The sequence below is a fragment of the Salvelinus namaycush genome, chromosome 23, assembly GCF_016432855.1.
Source record: "Salvelinus namaycush isolate Seneca chromosome 23, SaNama_1.0, whole genome shotgun sequence".
Taxonomy (NCBI): Eukaryota; Metazoa; Chordata; class Actinopteri; order Salmoniformes; family Salmonidae; genus Salvelinus; species Salvelinus namaycush.
Window position 1 is genome coordinate 41217126 of NC_052329.1, and position 19839 is coordinate 41236964.

Here is a 19839-nt window from a genome sequence, read left to right on the forward strand (position 1 = left end):
CTTCTCCCCATCCAGAGAAAATGAAATTCACTGGAATACCTATCAAAACTGCAATCATCAAGAGATAATATCTTCTTTGGTCTATCTGCACTTTCCGATTTAATTTCCTCCATGCCCTTGACATCCACCGATACCATTAAGATGAAGCGCGTACAGTAAGAGAGTAGTTCTCACGTTTTGATATATGATGCCTCCACGCTAAATGTAATATCATCATTTGGAAATTAATGCAATATTTCTTTTGTTAGCCTTTTTTTTCACGGCGGTGTCCTCGAGCTAGCGGCACGCCGGAGCGAGAGGAGAGAGAGCGAGTGGAAGACAGACAAATAGAAAAAGGGGGCAGAGAGGAGGGAGGTGGGGTGGGTGAATACTTTGGTTTCATGGCAGCCATTTCCCCCGTCAGAGTGACATGCAATTACGTGTGGGCTGGCCCCCGATCAGGGGTCAGTGAAATTACTCCATCATTTAGCAGCGCGGTGGAGATGAGAGGATCCCCTCCCCCCCCCCCCCCCCCCCCCCCCCCCCCCCTCTTCCTCCACCCTCCTCCCCCGCCACATCAAATATGATGCAATCATTAGTGTAATAAGCATGGAAATCTGTTTGCAGATTATCGTGCCATTTCTCTCCCCCTCTTATCTGCCGAGTCGCTCGCTCTCTCTCTCCCCCGAGCTGTTTCCAGCCTCTTTATCCACCACAATCAAATTACCTGCAAAAAAAGAGAGGGAATAGGAGAGGGGGGGACTGCCCATTGGATATATGACCGTGTGGATAGGGGGTTTTCATTTCGGCAAAAGTCCGTCCTCCGTACTCTCTCCTCTGTGACCAGGAAGCTGGTAAGTGGTCAAGGAGTGTGTCAATTCGTTAGTAGACAAACTGAAGACGTTCCCCCCTCCGCGATAGCCTCCTTTTCGCGAGGAAGCACAAGTGCATCCTACCGCGGAAGAGTTTTGATATATGCCACCCCCCCTTTGAATCAGCTGTTGTATCGTCGGAGGAGAAAATCATGCACACGTTTAAAAACAATATGCTAGTTTTACCTATAAAATGTCTTGCACAACTAACTTCATTCGTTTTGAGCACTTCGCACATTCATTATGGGATCCACCCCTGTAAACGTCATTTGACTAATGACGCACGAGTGGAGAAGGACCGTCTCATTTCAAGCAAGCGCATTTCCATCCACGTTCACCCTCCTTGCCGACTCTCCTCGATTAACTGAGAACTTTTTCAAACGGTGGCGAGAGAGGACGGAGGAGAGGACGCGGGAGGTGAGCAAACCGAATTGATAAAAGGCCTGGGTCTGTCAGGCCACTATCCCATTCCCTACTCCTCTTTACCCTCTCCATCCTCCTCTCCCCTCATCCCTTGCTTTTCTTTCTCATCACTTACATGCTGCTATTGTTTTACCCAACAGGAAAATAAATATCATGAAATACTCAGGAACACTCGACATTAAATTGCTCTTACACCTGTGTATCAACACTGTAATTACTCTAGAAATAATATTGTACTCATATTTATGTTATAACATACCAATAGTTGTTCAGTTACATAGGAAAGTGGAATAACAAATTGCAATACAATGTTGTTAGTGGAGTAATTTTGCATCGTAAAATGTGTTACAAAGCCAAGACAATGGATCACTACCCAGCAAACAGGGAACGTCCTAAGGACATTAGGCGACATTCCCATTGGGTTCCTTTAAGGGTTTCGGAAAGATGTTCTCACTGACATTATGAGAACGTTCTAGGAACATGACGTTAACCTCGGGACCATAAGAGGACGTTCAGTACAGGTCCCGGTTTTGGTCACAGTATAACGTTATAATGAGGTACTATGATGTCCATTGAGGAACGTTACGAAAAGGTTCCGATTTGGTTCTGATAGGACGTTATCCATGGGACATTCAATGACCACAAGGGGAAGTTTCATGATGGTCAACGGGACGTCGCGTGATGGTCCCAAGGGAACGTTCTCTGGGGGACCTTTGTCTAGTTCCCTGTAAGTTACCAGGACATCAACGAGTACAACGTCAGGACGTTTTTTAACACGTTCTCAGGATATTCATTTTACCAGTCATCAGGACGCCATGTGTTGGTCCCAGGTGTCCCAAACCATTTTAAGTGAAGTAATGAAATGGTATTGGGGTTTTAATGTAAGTGGTACAATACGGTGTTTAGTTCAAATAGTTAAAAAAATCTTTCATCAATGACAATATGATTACATTTGACATGATCACTTAGTACTGCCTTTTCAATATGACCCCCACATGGGATTTGAACTCACAACTTCTGGATTTTGGGTATACAGATTTTTCGTCTGCACCGCAAAGTCTATATCGTATTCTCAGAAGTTCCCTACCACATTCTTCATCTATAACATGACTCTGTGTTCTTAAAACTGCATTGTTGGTTAAGGGCTTGTAAGTAAGCATTTCATGTTGTATTCGGCGCATGTGACAAATACAATTTGATTTTGATTTAATATTTCTCTGTATTTAGCGAAAGACCGTCATCTGCACTGCAATTTTAGTTGTTAATCTGACTATCTGTTAATCGGACTATCTGTTAATCTGACTATTCTCTCATCATTGATTAAATTGACTTATTACAGCAATTCGTTTTGTTGTTGTAATGTTGTCTAATGTTAGCGGGGCATATTATTCTGTTTTAATGTCACACCTTAATCACTATGAGAAATACAATACTTTCCCTTGAGTGCATTTTCAACACAACTGAGATCTACTTTGAAGTACAAAGTGTAGGAATGCGGCTGAAATCGGTCACTGACACAGACATGGAGGCGAAGCAGGAAGATCGGAATGCCGTGAAGCAAGAGGTTGTGGGTACAAATCCCAGGTGAGGACGTGTTGAATAATAATCACAGTTAATACATGAATAAATTAAATAAACATACTCCATGTAATCATATACTGTACATCAAAGTGTGTCAAATATGCATGTTGAAAACACTATGTTAAAAGCAATGTTCGTGTGTCCCAAACATTACCGACAGGCAAAGAGCTGTGAATGGATCAGTGGTTCACCAATCAGCACCTTGATGGGCTTGGCAACAGTAACAAGGGGTGATGTGTAATGAAACTAGGGTGCGAGTGCCCTGGGTAGAACTTTTTTCTGGGGGGGGGGGGGGGTGGACATTTCTGCGACCATCAGATGACAAAAACCTCCAGAGGACCATGACACAACTTCCCAAGAACATCCTAAAAGTGTCCTGAAGGATGTCGCCGGGGGAAAAAAGACAAAAAAACGGGAACTAGACAAAACCTCCAGGGGACCATGACACAACATCCAAAGAGAGGGATTCCTAAAGCCGAAAGTGAAGTCCTAACCCCGGGCCAGCCCCATGTACCCCTGTACAGGCACACCCGCTTGAGCACAGCACAGTCCATCTGTACACCAACCACGGACTCTACCTAAAACCACATATTACTTGAATCCTACACCCCACACGAACATGTACACACACACATACAAACAAGCTCACGCACGCACGTACACCTACAAACATGTACCCAAACCTACACCGAATCCTCAACGCCCTGTGATTAACTGAGCTAACTGAACTAAGTGCTGATTGAGGCAGTAATCCTGATGAATCTGATGTTTTATGTATCGACTGATCCGACTCTTTTATCCACTTCTCCTCTTTAAGCAGCTGTGCATCTGGACTGATTAGCACCAGGCAGCTCTCTCCCAGGACTAGTACACAGAGCCACGCTGTGTGTGTGTGCACCTGTCACCTGGGACTCTAGCCTCTGTGTGGGTGTGTGTGGTATGTGTGGATTCGGTTGGTGGTATGTACAGTAGGCGTGTGTGTGTGTGTGTGTGCTTGCGAGCGCACGTACACACACACTCGCGCAAGTGTAAAAACAGAAACGAAGGCAGAGCACTGGGAGAAATTAACAGTGGCATTCTTCTCCCCTCATTCCTACTGATCACATTCACACAGACGAATTAACAACACAACCCAACCAAGCAAATAAGACAAACCCCATACCACAGCGCTAATTGTTGCACCGGCTGCGACTGGTGGCGTAATAAGCACGGCTCTGTCAAACACTGAGCATCTCTTCATCGCAAAGGAATCCAGGCGCATAGTAATTTGAACAAATATATTTTGTCTTCACTAAATAATATTTAAAAACTGGAAATTAATTCTGATTTGGGCCGAGTGGTGTGTTTGGATAAACAATAACAGTGGGTGCTTTGACGGAAACGGACATAAATAAAAATGTTACTTTATGTGACTAAACAAGCAATGTAATACTGTGGAGAATCATTGTACCATCTAAACCGCTGTGAAATATATTTTCAATGGCCCAAAATATTGTATTTTCTGCTGTTTTAAGCTGGTGCACAAAACCGGAAGTAAAAGACTCAAAAACAAAATTTAAGAATGGGAAGCATAGAAATAGCGCACATAGAACAGATCTACCGGTTCTTAGACTTGCTTTCAATAAGAATGACACATCTATGTCAGTTTGGTCTGGTCGCCCAAAAAGCTTTAATATTGAACTTAGATAGATGCAATACTAGTGGGGGGTTATAGGCAAAAATATGTCCCCTTCATTGCCCTGGGCCATTGGGATTTCATTAGACCAGAGGGAAAAGTACGACCAAGGACCTGACCGTGGACTACAGGATACAGGGGGGCGCCTCTTCCCCCTCAGGAGGTTGAAAAGGTTTGGCATGGGCCCTCAAATTCTCAAAACGTTCTACAGCTGTACCATTGAGAGCATGTTGACTGGCTGCATCACTGCCTAGTATGGCAATAGAGGGTGGTGCGGACAGCCCACTACATCACTGGGGCCGAGCTACCTGCCATCCAGGACATCTATATCAGGCAGTTTGAAAGGAAGGCCAGGAAAATCATTAAAGACTCCAACCACTCAAGCAAGCCACTCAAGCAAGCCATAGACTGTGCCCTCTGCTTCTGCACGGCAAGCGGTACCGGTGCATCGGGTCTGACACCAACAGGCTCCTGAACAGCTTCTATCCCCATTAGACTGCTAAATAGCTAACTATATAGCTAACAAAATGGCTACACTGACTATCTGAGTTAACATTTGTATTTTACTCTTATTTTGGCACTGTCTCTATGCACACAGGGTCCTACACACTACCAACACATACTCCAACACACCTACAAACATTATTTGCTTACACACACATAATATGCACATACATTTATACCTACTCTACACACACCCACTCACATACAATGTACACTGCTGCTACTCTGTTTATCATATACAGTCAAGTGCATTCGGAAAGTGTTGAGACCACTTCACTTTTTCCACATTTTGTTACGTTAAAGCCTTATTCTAAAATGGATTAAATAAAACATTTTCCTAATCAATCGACACACAATACCCCATACTGACAAAGCAAAAACAGGTTTTTAGATTTTTTGGACGAAAAACAAAAACAAATACCTTCTTTACATAAGTATTCAGACCCTTTGCTATGAGACTCGAAATTGAGCTCAGGTGCATCCTGTTTCCATTGATCATCCTTCAGATGTTTCTACAACTTGATTGGAGTCCATCTGTGGTAAATTCAACTGATTGGACATGATTTGGAAAGGCACACACCTGTCTATATAAAGTCCCACAGTTGACAGTTGACAGTCCCACAGTTGACAGTTGACATGTCACAGCAAAAACCAAGCAATGAGGTCAAAGGAATTGTCCGTAGAGCTCTGAGACAGGAGTGTGTCGAGGCACAGATCTGGGAAAGGGTACCAAAACATTTCTGCAGAATTGAACATCCCCAAAAACACAGCGGCCCCCATCATTCTTAAATTGAAGAAGTTTGGCACCCCCAAGACTTCCTAGAAATTGCCGCGCAGCCAACCTGAGCAATCGGGGGAGAAGGGCCTTGGTCAGCAGAAGTGAACAAGAACCTGATGGTCAGTCTGAAAGAGCTCTAGAGGTCCTCTGTGGAGATGGGAGAACCTTCCAGTAAGATAACCATCCCTGCAGCACACCACCAATCTGGCCTTTATGGTAGAGTGCCCAGACAGAAGCCACTCCTCAGTAAAAGGCACATGACAAACCGCTTGGAGTTTGCCAAAAGGCACTTAAAGGACTCTTTACATGTTTCTCTGGTCTGATGAAATGAAGATTGAACTTTGGCCTGAATGCCATACGTAATGTCTGGTGGACACCAGGCACCTTTGCCAATTCCATCCCTACGGTGAAGCATGGTGGTGGCAGCATCATGCTGTGGGGATGTTTTTCAGCGGCAGGGACTGGGACACTAGTCAGGAGAGGGAAAGATGAACGAAGCAAAGTACAGAGAGATCTTTGATGAAAACCTGCTCCAGAGTGCTCAGGACCACAGACTGGGGCGAAGGTTCAACTTCTAACAGGACAACAACCTAAGCACACAGCCAAGACAACGCTGGAGTGGCCCAGCCTGAGCCTGGACTTGAACTCGATCTAACATCTCTGGAGAGACATGAAAATAGCTGTGCAGCGACGATCCCCATCCAACCTAACAGAGGTAGAGAGGATCTGCAGAGAGAATAATGGGAGAAACTCTCCAAATACAGGTGTGCCAAGCGTGTAGCGTCATACCCAAGAAGACAAGGCTGTAATTGCTGCCAAGGGCGCTTCAACAAAGTACTGATGGTCTCCCGAGTGACGCAGTGGTCTAAGGCACTGGGTCGCAGTGCTTAAGGCGTCACTACAGACCCAGGTTCAATCCCAGGCTGTGTCACATGAGGTGACGCACGATTGGCCTAGCGTCGTCCGGGTTAAGGGAGGGTTTGGCTGGCCGGGATTTCCTTGTCCCATCGCGCTCTAGCAACTTCTTGTGGTGGGCCGGGCGCCTGCAAGCTGACTTCGGTCGTCAGCTGGACAGTGTTTGCTCCGACACATTGGTGCGGCTGGCTTCCGGGTTAAGCGAGCAGTGTGTCAAGAAGAAGTGTGGCTTGGCAGGGTTGTGTTTCGGAGGACGCATGGCTCTTGACCTTCGCCTCGCCCGAGACCGTAGGGGAGTTCCAACGATGGGACAAGACTAACTACCAATTGGATATCACAAAATTGGGGAGAAAAAGGGGTAAAAAATAAAAAACTATTATTTTTAAAAAAGTACTTATCGAAATGTGATATTTCATTTTTTTTTGCAAAAATGTCTAGGCACCTGTATTTGCTTTGTCATTATGTATAGATTGTATTCGGTATAGATTGGATGAGGGGGAAAAAATTACATTTAATCCATTTTGGAATAAGGCTGTAGTGTTACAAAATGTGGAAAAAGTGGAGGGGTCTGAATAGTTTCCGAATGCACTGAATCCTGATGGCTAGTCACCTCTCCCCAACATATATCTAACTCTATCGATCCAGTATCCCTGCACATTGTAAATATGGTACTGGAACTGAACCTGTACATAGTATGCTTACTTCATCAGTTAAACGGTGTTTCGCATGACTCGACCTTCGCCTACCGAGCCTGTTGGGGAGTTGTAGCGATGACACAAGATCGTAATCACGAAATTGGGGACAAAAAGGGGGTACAAATGACCCCCCCAAAAAACGCTTGTAAATTGAAAGGTGCTTAGACCAGAAGGGGAAAAGTCCTATGACCAGAGGGGGAAATTGTTTATATCAAAGGGCAAAAGTCCTTGTAACAGAAGGAAAAAGCGAATGCATGTGCGTTGCAGCTTATTACCACTCCACATACAACTTCCTGTTACTTCCCACATAAAAAAAAAAAAAACTGATGACTGTTGGGGTTAAAACGGACGTACGTTCATCTTTTCTTTCATTGTGGAGAGTCTCTTCAGATTCACTCTAAAGCAGGGATGGGCAACTCCAGGCCTCAGGGGCCAGAGTGGTCTCACACCTTCCCCCTCCATCCCTAGCAAACACAGCTGATTAAACTAATTGCATTCTAAACTGAAGATCATGATTAGTTGATTATTGGAATCAGGTGTGTTAGCTGGGGCTGGGTCAAAAGTGTGACACCAATCAGGTCCCAGAGGACTGGAGTTGCCCATCCCTGCTCTAAAGCAAGCGAACAAGGACTACGCACATTCAAGATATGGCTTCCTATATAGTGGTCTTCTAGCCCCAGCCCCTGCTAGACCTGGATGTGTTTTTGGCAGTGTTAAGAAGAAGATTGTGATCCTGGTGGTTGGTTTGGTGTACCATCTAAAGTCTCTCATAGGGCCTGATCAGAGTGGAACCTCCATACATGGCCCAGAAGAAAACAAAGAGCTGAAGAAACAAGAGTTGAAAGAGATAATTGGGGATTTTGTCAAACAGGTCCTTTACCTACTTCCCCAGAGTCAGATGAACTTGTGGATACCATTTTGATGTTTCTGCGTGCAGTGACTGGATGTCTATGGCTATCTTCTAGCATTTGACACATACCTTTTAGAGAATGTATTTTATTACTTGTTAAACAAAATCTCTTTCTCTCAGCAATTGTATTAGTATAAAATAATCAAATGTTATTTATTTTTTTGTTGCATACAATTTGGCTCAGTATTTGTATGATTATTTTATACAGTCTTTTTTGGTCATCTTTATCGAGGGTGCCAATCATTTTGGACCTGACTGTATCTGGTCTTCTCTTAACAGTGATACATCTTGAGGGGGTGATAAATTGTTGTTTATGGGGGTACATTTACAGGGGGGTGCTACAGGGGGGGGGGGGGTACAACACCAAACGCCCACCCCCTCACCAGGGGGACAAGATTTTATTCACGGTCCTCTGTCCCGAATCGTAATCAGATACTTCCACACACCCCGGGTTTCCTGACGACTGGAGCGCAAATTACTGATGTGCATAAACACCCACCATAAATAAGCCACACACATTCAATATTCACATATTCAAATATCTAGCAGGAAATGGGAGTGAAATACAGCTGTACACATACAAACGGAGCACACATGTGTGTGTGATGTTTAGTGCCTTAAAAACCAGGCTCTGGTATTAGGAAAACAACCTCTAACTCAATGTCAACAAAACAAAGGAGATGATCGTGGACTTCAGGAAACATCAGAGGGAGCACCCCCCTATCCACATCGACGGGACAGCAGTGGAGAGGGTGGAAAGTTAAGTTCCTCGGCGTACACATCACAGACAAACTGAAATGGTCCACTCACACAGACAGTGTGTAATATCAGGAGTCTGAAGAAATTTGACTTGGCACCCAAAACCCTGAAAAACTTTTACAGATGCACAATCGAAAGCATCCTGTCAGGCTGTATCACAGCCTGGTACGGCAACTGCACCGCCCTCAACCGCAAGGCTCTCCAGAGGGTGGTGCGGTCTGCACAACGCATCACCGGAGGCAAACTATCTGCCCTCCAGGACACCTACACCACCCGATGTCACAGAAAGGCCAAAAAGATCATCAAGGACATCAACCACACGAGCCACTGCCTGTTCACACCGCTACCATCCAGAAGGCGAGGTCAGTACAGGTGCATCAAAGCTGGGACCGAGAGACTGAAAAACAGCTTCTATCTCAAGGCCATCAGACTGCTAAACAGAAATCACTAACTCAAAGAGGCTGCTGCCTGCATTGAGACCCAATCACTGGCCACTTTAATAAAGGGATCACTAGTCACTTTATAGAATGCACTCTAAAATAATGCCACTTTAATAATGTTTACATATCTTACATTACTCATATCACATGTATATACTGTATTTTATACCATCTTTTGCACCTTGCCTATGCTGCTCGGCCATCGCTCATACATATACTTACATGTATATATTCTCATTCACCCCTTTAGATATGTGTGTATCAGGTAGTTGTTGGGGAATTGTTAGATCACTTGTTTGATATTACTGTTAGATATTATTGTTTGATATTACTGCAGTGTCGGAACTAGAAGCACAAGCATTTCGCTACACTCGCATTAACATCTGCTAACCATGTGTATGTGACCAATAAAATTAGATTTGATTTAAAAAGTAAACACAAACACTGTAGCATTGCTGTAATTTGTTCACACACAAACCCTTTGTATGGTCAACTCCAAACACACACACCCCATCCCACAGCCAAATACATACACACACAGCAGGGCTGTGGCTGTCTCCATCCCTGTCCTCTTGGGGGCTAGGTCCAGTGCATCATGGCCTCTGACCTCTGGGTCAGGGTCAAGAGGGCGTCTGACTGACCGACTGCTCAAAGACATGCCCCCCCCCCCCCCCCCACACCTCTAAAGCCAGATTATCCTCCAGCGTCTGGGGCTGGACTGACGTCCCACTGTGCTCCTACTGTGGTCCCATTGTGGTCTCATTGTGGTCCCATTGTGGTCAATAAGCCGTTAGAGCTCTTCAAAGTAATGCCGTCGTATGGGCAGCCACTCTGGTGGTCTAGCCTAAGATAAAAGATACAGTTGGTGTGTATCGTGTGTGGCATGTGTGTATGTGTATGCCTTCGTGCGTGCACATGCGTGACGTAGCGTTACCTCTTGAAAACAGAGAGACCAGTGAAGTCAATGCAGCCCCATCCAGCCATATAGCAGAGTTCTCTCTAGCCAAGCCCACCAGAGACCTCATCTTTACATTAGGAATATATAGCTAGCTACCTCCTGTTTACCTAAATGCAAAAGTGCCAACACAGAGGCTGCATCCCCAATTGACCCTATTCCCATTATAGTGCCCTGCTCTGCACTGCTTTTGACTAGGGCCCATAGGGAATCCCTGGTCAAAAGCAGTGCACTATAAAGGGAATAAGGTGCCATTTGGGATACATCATATTGATTCCTGCTGTTTATGCATGTAATCTTCTTTTGAATAATTCACACAGTCCTTTGATAGAGTAGTAAATCAATTACTTTCTCCCTGCCTGCGCCTCCCTCCCCACCCACCTGCGTGTCCTTCTCTCTGCTACTCCTCCTGTTCAGTCAGAGGAGCGGGACTCATAACTCCTCACGTCAGAGGGTAGGAGGTAGAGGCGGGTGAAGGAGGACAGAGGGCATTACCGACGAAGTCAACAAACTCTTGTTGAAGTTTTTACTCCACCACCCTCTCTAGTCTACACTCTGTTGCCCTAGGACCATGCGTCAGGACGACCGGGCATGATGACTCCTTGCTGTCACCAGTCCACCTGGCCTTGCTGCTGTTCCAGTTTCAACTGTTCTGCCTGCGGTTATGGAACCCTGACCTGTCCACCGGACGTGCTACCTGTCCCAGACCTGCTGTTTTCAACTCTTAATGATCGGCTATGAAAAGCCAACTGACATTTATTCCTGATTATTATTTGACCATGCTGGTCATTTATGAACATTTTGAACATCTTGGCCATGTTCTGTTATAATCTCCACCCGGCACAGCCAGAAGAGGACTGGCCACCCCTCATAGCCTGGTTCCTCTCTAGGTTTCTTCCTAGGTTTTGGCCTTTCTAGGGAGTTTTTCCCAGCCACCGTGCTTCTACACCTGCATTGCTTGCTGTTTGGGGTTTTAGGCTGGGTTTCTGTACAGCACTTCGAGATATTAGCTGATGTACGAAGGGCTATATAAAATAAACTTGATTGATTGATTGATTGTTGCATGGTATCAGGGTGTTGCCAACTGCTCTCTTGCGCCATCGCCATCTTTCCATCTCTCTCGCTTCCTCTTTTCTTCTCCCTCTCGCTCTCTTTCTCTTTCTCTTATTCCTTCCTTCCATCTCTCTCTCTTATTCCTTCCCTCCCTCCCTCCCTCCCACTCCCTCTCTCTCTCTCTCTCAAAGATCTCTCCCTCCTTCCTTCTCTCTCAAGTGAGCTGGCATCCTCATCTGGTTGGGAGGACCATGAGGACAGAGGTAAGTGTTGAGTGTCTGACACAGCACCACAACAAGTACACAGACCATACACAAACTGTACACACCCAGACATGCACCATGAACCAACCAACAGATTAAGGGATCTGGCCTGTGTGCTCCAGCCTAGGCTACCAGAGTCGGCATGGATTCGAATCCGACCCACTTCCCTTCGGACTCTCCTGTCTCCTCTTCACTGTCCTATCTCATAAACCTCCCCCAAAAAAAACATTTAAAAAAAATAAAAAATAAGGGAATATGTAAAATTGCACGGCTTAATTTGGGGGCACCTGAATATGATGTAATTTGCAAAGCTGCTAAAAGGTTGTTTGCTTCCCTAGATCACCTCTAAATCAGAAAATCTAACTTTGGGGTCATCTGCTTTCGCGGTGGTGGGTGTCGTCGAGAAAAAGAAAAAAAACATTAGCGTTTCATATGGTTCCCTAAAAGGAGCGGGCGGTGGTTTAGTATGCAGGGAGCACGGCTACGCTAGGCTAAGGGAGGTGACTCCGACTGGCTCTACATCAAGAGTGCCATCACCCCCTTTGACCTCCCTGTATTATTCATCCCTTTATCCTAAGGAAAAGCGGGGGGGGGAAAAGAGCACCGGGAATCTGCTGTTCGTTCCCACCCCAAAAGGAGGAGAGGAAAACCTTTTCACTTTGTTGCATGCCACTCTGACCCCGGTATTACAGAGAGAACAGAAGAATCTGGGAGATGTTGGACATAACATTTTCAGAACCGTCCCTGGGGTCTTTTTCAGGGGGCCCGAGTGATGTGCCGGAGCGGCCCCGAGTATAGACTTCATATGTGTGTGTGTGTGTGAGAGAGAGAGAGAGCCGAGCTACAGTACCAGTCAAAAATGTGATTAATTCAAGGGTTTTTATTTATTTTTTATATTTTCTACATTGTAGAATAATAGGGAAGACATCAAAACGATGAAATATCACATATGGAACCATGTAGTAACCTAAAAGGTGTTAAAAAAATCAAAATATATTTTAGATTCTTCAAAGCAGCTACCCTTTGCCTTGATGACAACTTTGCAAACTCTTGGAATTCTCTCAACCAGCTTCATGAGGAATGCTTTTCCAACAGTCTTGAAGGAGTTCCCACACATGCTAAGCACTTGTTGGCTGCTTTTATTTCACTCTGCAGTCCAACTCATCCCAAACCATCTCAACTGGGTTGAGGCCGGGTGATTGTGGAGGCCAGGTCATCTGATGCAGCACTCCATCACTCTCCTTCTTGGTCAAATAGCCCTTACACAGCCTGCAGGGGTGTTTTGGGTCATTGTCCTGTTGAAAAACAAATGATAGTCCCACTAAGCGCAAACTAGATGGGATGGCATATCGCTGCAGAATGCTGTGGTAGCCATGCTGGTTAAGTGTGCCTTGAATTCTAAATAAATCATCAAAGCACCCCCAGCAAAGCACCCACACATCACACCTCCTCCTCCATGCTTCACGGTGGGAACCACACACGCGGAGATCATCCGTTCACCTACTCTGCGTCTCACAAAGACACGGCGGTTAGAACCAAAAATCTCAAATTTGTACCCGTCAGACCAAAGGACAAATTTCCACTGGTCTAATGTCCATTGCTCATGTTTCTTGGTCCAAGCACGTCTCTTCTTCTTATTGGTGTCCTTAAGTAGTGGTTTCTTTGCAGCAATTCGACCATGAAGACCTGATTCACACTGTCTCCTCTGAACAGTTGATGTTGAGATGTGTCTTAACTGAACTCTGTGAAACATTTATTTGGGCTGCAATTTCTGAGGCTGGTAACTCTAATGAACTTATCCTCTGTAGCAGAGGTAACTCTGGGTTTTCATTTCCTGTGGCGGTCCTCATGAGAGCCAGTTTCATCATAGCAATGTTTTGTACTATTTTTTATTTAACCTTTATTTAACTAGGCAAGTCAGTTAAGAACAAATTCTAATTTACAATGACGGCCTACCGGGGAACAGTTGGTTAACTGCCTTGTTCAGGGGCAGAACGACAGATTTTAACCTTGTCAGCTCGGGGATTCGATCCAGCAATCGTTCGGTTACTGGCCCAATGCTCTAACTACTAGCCTACCTGCCGCCCCAATTGATGGTTTTTGAGACTGCACTTGAAAAAACTTTCAAAATTATTGAAAATGTCAGGATATACTGACCCTCATGCCTTAAAGTAATAATGGACTGTCATTTCTCTTTACTTATTTGAGCTGTTCTTGCCATAATATGGACTTGGTCTTTTACCAAATATTCTGTATACCACCCCTACCATGTCACAACACAACTGATTGGTTCAAACGCATTAAGAAGGAAAGAAATTCCACAAATTAACTTCTAACAAGGCACACCTGTTAATTGAAATGCATTCCAGGTGACTACCTCATGATGATGGTTGAGAGAATGCCAAGAGTGTGCAAAGCTGTCATCAAGGCAAAGGGTGGCTACTTTGAATAATCTCAAATATAAAATATATTTTGATTTGTTTAACACTTTTTTGGTTACTACATGATTCCATATGTGTTATTTCATAGTTTTGATATCTTCACTATTTTTCTACAATGTAGAAAATAGTAAAAATAAAGAAAACCCCTGAAATGAGTAAGTGTCCAAACTTTTGTCATGTGCCTCATCAAGTCATCACCACGTCAGAGGGCGCAAGAATCTGCAGCCTCTCTCACCTCGTGCACACATTTCATCCCCACATCAAAAAGTAATTGAAAACATAACAAAAAGACTAAAAGAGACAGAAAAAAGACAGAGAGAAATGGGGAAGGGGGCAACGTCCCAGAGCCAGAGAAATCAGAGAGGGGGAAGAGTGGAGGGGAGTAAATGAAATAGTAAGTGCCCAAGTGATATGAAAAATCGACCAGAGGTCCTGCAGGAGTGACGTATTCAAAGCCCATTCTGACGCATGTTCATTTGGGATGCAGATATCAAACATGGTGAACGGGATAGTAGTGAGGGAGGAGGAATGAGAACGTACCAGATGCTCTAATGCTGCTTTGATGCTGGCGCTGTCCCTGCAACACAAGAACACATTTCCTCCTCTTTAAATAAAGTGTGAGCTACGACTCCTTAAATAAACAATGGTCCGCACAAAAGCTACAAGACACATACACACACACACAGAGCGAGAGAGAGTCACACAGACGCACACACACCTCATTGCATTCCCCTAACCCTCTCTCCATCCCGGGAATAAAGTGTATAATTGCTGTTTATCAAGGGGTGTTGTTCATTTGGTGTTTTAAAGGGAGAAGCATTTCTAAAGAGGCCTGTCTTCCTCTTTCAGAGCCGGATGATGATACCATTAGGAAAAAGATAATTCTCTGTGTGTGTGTGTGTCTGTGTGTGTGTATATGTATTCTGAAGGTATAGTAATTGCTGTACAAGATAATGTTGGTTACAGGTAACCTAAATTGGGCTACTTGATTTCCATTAAATAGTTCCTTTCCCCTGATCCCCATCTGTTTGTGAACATTTACAGTGAAGGTACGCCAAACATATTTTACACGTAGGCTACATTTGAATCATTTAGCAGACGCTATTCTCCAGAGCGACTTACAGTCAGTGCAATCGATTTAAGATAGCTATGTGAGACAACCACATATCGTAGTCGTAAGTAAGAACTTTCCTCACTAAAACAGCAAAATCAGTGCTAGTAAGACAAGTGCACGAGAAAGGCAAGTACAAGTTAGCAAACACCCTGCGTCCAGTCAGAGAGGAAGAGTTGAAGGGAGAGGTTTTACTCCGCCCCAAATCTGTCCACAAGGTGAGGGATTTTTGTATGGAGGTCAATGAGAGTGTCGAATTTGGTCGACAAAAAATGAAATTGCTCATTTGCAACGTGAGGCTTATTTGATCGAATAGAAGTTCTGTGATGGTTAGGTTGTTACGAATGCACTGATATGGGCCTGTTGTTCACACGCGTATCTGTCCTCTCATTGGGCTGGAACGGTCCCACCTGATCTCGACGACTCCCGCCTGCCTTCCATCTATGAGGACATGTATTTCCATTGTTAGTGCGGTCCCTCGAATATGTTGTCAATATAATAAATGACCTTTGATCCAGTTCACCCAGTGCCGCTCCCAGTTCTCTATCCATCTCACTGGGATGCGCAGAGGAATGCAGCTTGCGTCCCAAAATGGCACCCTATTCCCTTTAAAGTGCACTACTTTTGACTAGATCCCTACGGCTTTCCCTATGGCTCCCTGGACAAAAGTAGTGCACTATAAAGGGAATAGCGTGCCATTTGGGATGCATTCGTGGGCTACGTGATCAAAATTGGTCTTGATTGCATCAAAAACGGGCTTTGCTTAATCAAAAGAGAATAAGAACATACACACAGAAAAGGAATTGGCTTAATTGTTAACCTTACACAGATAGACAGGCTGATGATATGTGTGTGTGTGTGTGTGTGTGTGTGTGTGTTGCCCTGACGTTTCCTGAACTTTGACTTGCTAATAACCCTATAAACTACAGAGAGGGAAACAGTGTGCTAATTACCAAGGAATAATTAATAAAACATGTATGTATTATTATGATCAGTGTAGCAGCATCCAGAATGGAGAGAGGAGGAAGGGGGGGGGGGGGGGGGGGGGGGGTGGGTAGTCGGTTTAAAAAGAGCAAATTGGCAGTAAATAATAGATGTATTTTTGGCACATTTCAAAATTGTTGCAGAGGAAATCAAAAGATATAGCAAACAGTTCCCCCTTCCCTCTCCTCCCCCGCACTGCCCCCCTCTCTCCTGACAACCCATACGCTGACCATGGCAGGCCTTTCGGTGTGTGTGTGTGTGTGTGTGTGTGTGTGTGTGTGTGTGTGTGTGTGTGTGTGTGTGTGTGTGTGTGTGTGTGTGTGTGTGTGTGTGCGCGTGAGAGAGACAGAGAGCACACAGTGGCAGAATACGTGACCACTGTGACTGACTCAAACTTAAGGAAAGCTTTGACTGTGTACAGACTCAGCGAGCATAGCCTTGCTATTGAGAAAGACCGCCGTAATGTTTACTGTCCATTTTTTATTGTTTATTTCACTTTTGTTTATTATCTATTTAACTTGCTTTGGCAATGTAAACATATGTTTCCCATGCAAATAAAGCCCTTAAATTGAATTGAGAGAAAAATAAGTGAGAGACAGGGAGACAGAGAAAGGCTTATCGACAGACTTCAGCTCCTAATGTAGCCAGCAGCATCACAGCGAAAATCTACACCATCTCTAAAATTACCACTAGCCGCCTTGGCAGAGAAACTCAATTAAATCTCTCCTCTCTCTCTCTGCCAGCCTGTTGCCCCTCCTCCCCCATATATCTGTCCCTAACCCCCTTTCTCCTAATTGTCACAATGGTACCCCGATACCACCCCCCCACCCTCCATAAATCCATCCCCAGCCCAAAACAAAAGAGAGTTGCTAATGGCAGCGCATTTCAGAGGAACCCTTTTGACTGCTGCACTCCTGGGTGTGAGGGCAAGACTCAACAGCCCCAAGTGGCCCAAAGCTAATCTGCGATTTCTCATCTCTGCCACAACAAAAAGACAAAGCGAGGAATTGAGTCGAGTTGTTCATTACCGCATCAATCACTGGGTGAGCCTGTATGTGACCACTTAAGAAAAAAACGTCATCTAGTTTTAATTACATTACATTGTCTATAACACACCACCCGCATTTATTATACATGAGCTGCCGGAGAGGAAAGAAACAGGGAGACATTTGTTACCGTGGCGACAGCGTGCTGTTATCTAACGAAGCGCAATTAGCGGGAAACAATTTCACATGGAGCTGGAGCATGAGCTGGGGCTGCAGTCAAATCATGCTCCCTCACTCTCTTTCGATTTGTGCTCTCGCCTCGCTCTCCCCCCATACCTGTACCTCTCTCTGTCTATCTATCTATCTACTGTATCTCTCTAGGCACTCTCTCTCTCTCCCTCCCCCTCAATGGCTAGTCCTGTCATGACTTCATCAATAACCCCCGACCCCTCCGGTCCCCTATCCAGCCCTGTCTGTCCATCCCAGGACCGAAGGGACAGCTCATTCCATTAGAGGCCTCTAGGCAACAGGGACACACAAGACAGGAGGATCATGTTATTGGCAAATGAATACAGAACAAGCAGCACACAGAGAGAGGAGGACTCGCAAAAGGCCCCTTTAACACTCGCTCCTCTCTTTTTCTAAAACATCATATTCTCTCCTCCTCTTATCAGGTCTTTAGGGACTCCTGCTCTTTTCCCCCCTTTCCTTCCCTCACCAGTCCGTCCACCCATCCCTCTCTCACTCCCTCTGCCTTCAACATTGATTTCTGAATTAGGCTTGCGATATTAAATAATTAATATACTTGCCATGATTGATGTTTTGCATTAGCCCAATATTAGGTTATCAATCAACATCCACTTGGTTTAATGTAATAATATTGAAAAAGTGTCAGGGGCTGCTCATCCAATTTGTATTTGAGGCAGCGCAGATAGTAATGTTGGTGTAACACAAGGCCGCCGAGATGGAAGTGGCTGGTTCTGCATGCACAGGGGGCAGATTAGAGGACAGGGGGAGAAAAAGAGGGAGGGAGAGAGAGAGATAGTGGGAAGAAAGAGAGACAGACGAGGAGGGAAAGGGAGACAGAGAGGAGAGAGAGAAAAAGAGAGTGAGAAAGACAGAGGGGGGCGAAAGGGGGGAGGTAGGAGTTGGCACTATGGACTTCACCCCGCACAAGCTCTGACCGTCTCTAATGTTTAATAGTGGTTTGTTGAATGTTCTTTTATTAACGATCAGTGAGACACAGCGTAGGAGTGACCTTGTGACATCACTTCTCCTTTAGGTACCTTTATAAAAACCGATCAGTTACAGCCACGCTACCGTAACACACACACAGTATGACATACTAAGGTTGCAAATTTCCAAAATTCACAGGTTTCCCAGAAATACCGGTTATTACATTATTTCTGGGGAAGTTAACGGAATTCTGCAACGCCATAAGATACTAATAACCTCTTCATCAATAGATGCTTCTTTGATTGAATAGCTTATTTAACAGCATTAACTACATTATTTGTGAGCTGGACAAATAATGCACTACACTGAACAAAAGTATAAACACAACATGCAACAATTTCAAAGATTTTACTGAGTTACAGTTCATATGAGGAAATCAGTCAATTGAAATGAATTCATTAGGTCCTAATACCTGGATTTCAAATTACTGGTCACAGATACCTTCATTAAAAAAAAGGAGTGTGGATCAGAAAACCAGTCAGTATCTGTTGTGACCACCATTTGCCTCATGCAGCACCACACATCTCCTTCCCATAGAGTTGATCAGGCTGTTGATTGTGGCCTGTGGAATGTTGTCCCACTCCTCTTCAACGGCTGTGCAAAGTTGCTCGACATTGGCGGGAACTGGAACACGCTGTCGTACACGCCGATCCAGAGCATCCAAACATGCTCAATGGGTATGCAGGCCATGGAAGAACTGGGACATTTTCAGCTTCCAGGAAATGTGTACTGATCCTTGCAACATGGGGCCGTGCATTATCATGCTGAAACATATGGCAACAGCTCTGGTGGGCATTCCTGCAGTCCGCATGACAATTGGACGCTCCCTCAAAACTTGAGACATCTGTGGCATTGTGCTGTGTGACAAAACGGCACATTTTAGAGTGGCCTTTTATTGTCCCCAACACAAGGTGCACCTGTGTAATGATCATGCTGTTTAATCAGCTTCTTGATATGCCACACCTGTCAGGTGGATGGATTATCTTGACAAAGGAGAAATGCTCACTAACAGGGATGTAAACAAATTTGTGCACAACATTTCAGAGAAATACGGTTTTTGTGCACATGGAACATTTCTGGGAACAATTATTTCAGCTCGTGAAACATGGGCCCGACACTTTACACGTTGCTTTATATTTTTGCTCCGTACAGAAATTAGAAATAGAGATAAATATTTCTCCCCTTCGGTATCTGACCTAGGTAAGTAAAAGCAGAAGGGAAACACGAGGGCTTTTGATTAAAAAAGACAAAGAGAAAGAAAAGGAAAATAGAGGAAATG

At 44.7% G+C, this 19839-nt stretch overlaps 1 protein-coding gene across 1 annotated transcript in view; it reads right to left on the reverse strand.

Moving 5' to 3' along the window:
• The window catches only part of LOC120018691 (serine/Arginine-related protein 53-like), a 170527-nt gene that overhangs the window by 83990 nt on the left and 66698 nt on the right, over positions 1-19839 (reverse strand). The window contains exon 5 of the mRNA XM_038961893.1: positions 14784-14820. Within this exon, the coding sequence (XP_038817821.1) occupies positions 14784-14820 (37 nt within the window). The remainder of the gene's footprint in view (positions 1-14783; positions 14821-19839) is intronic.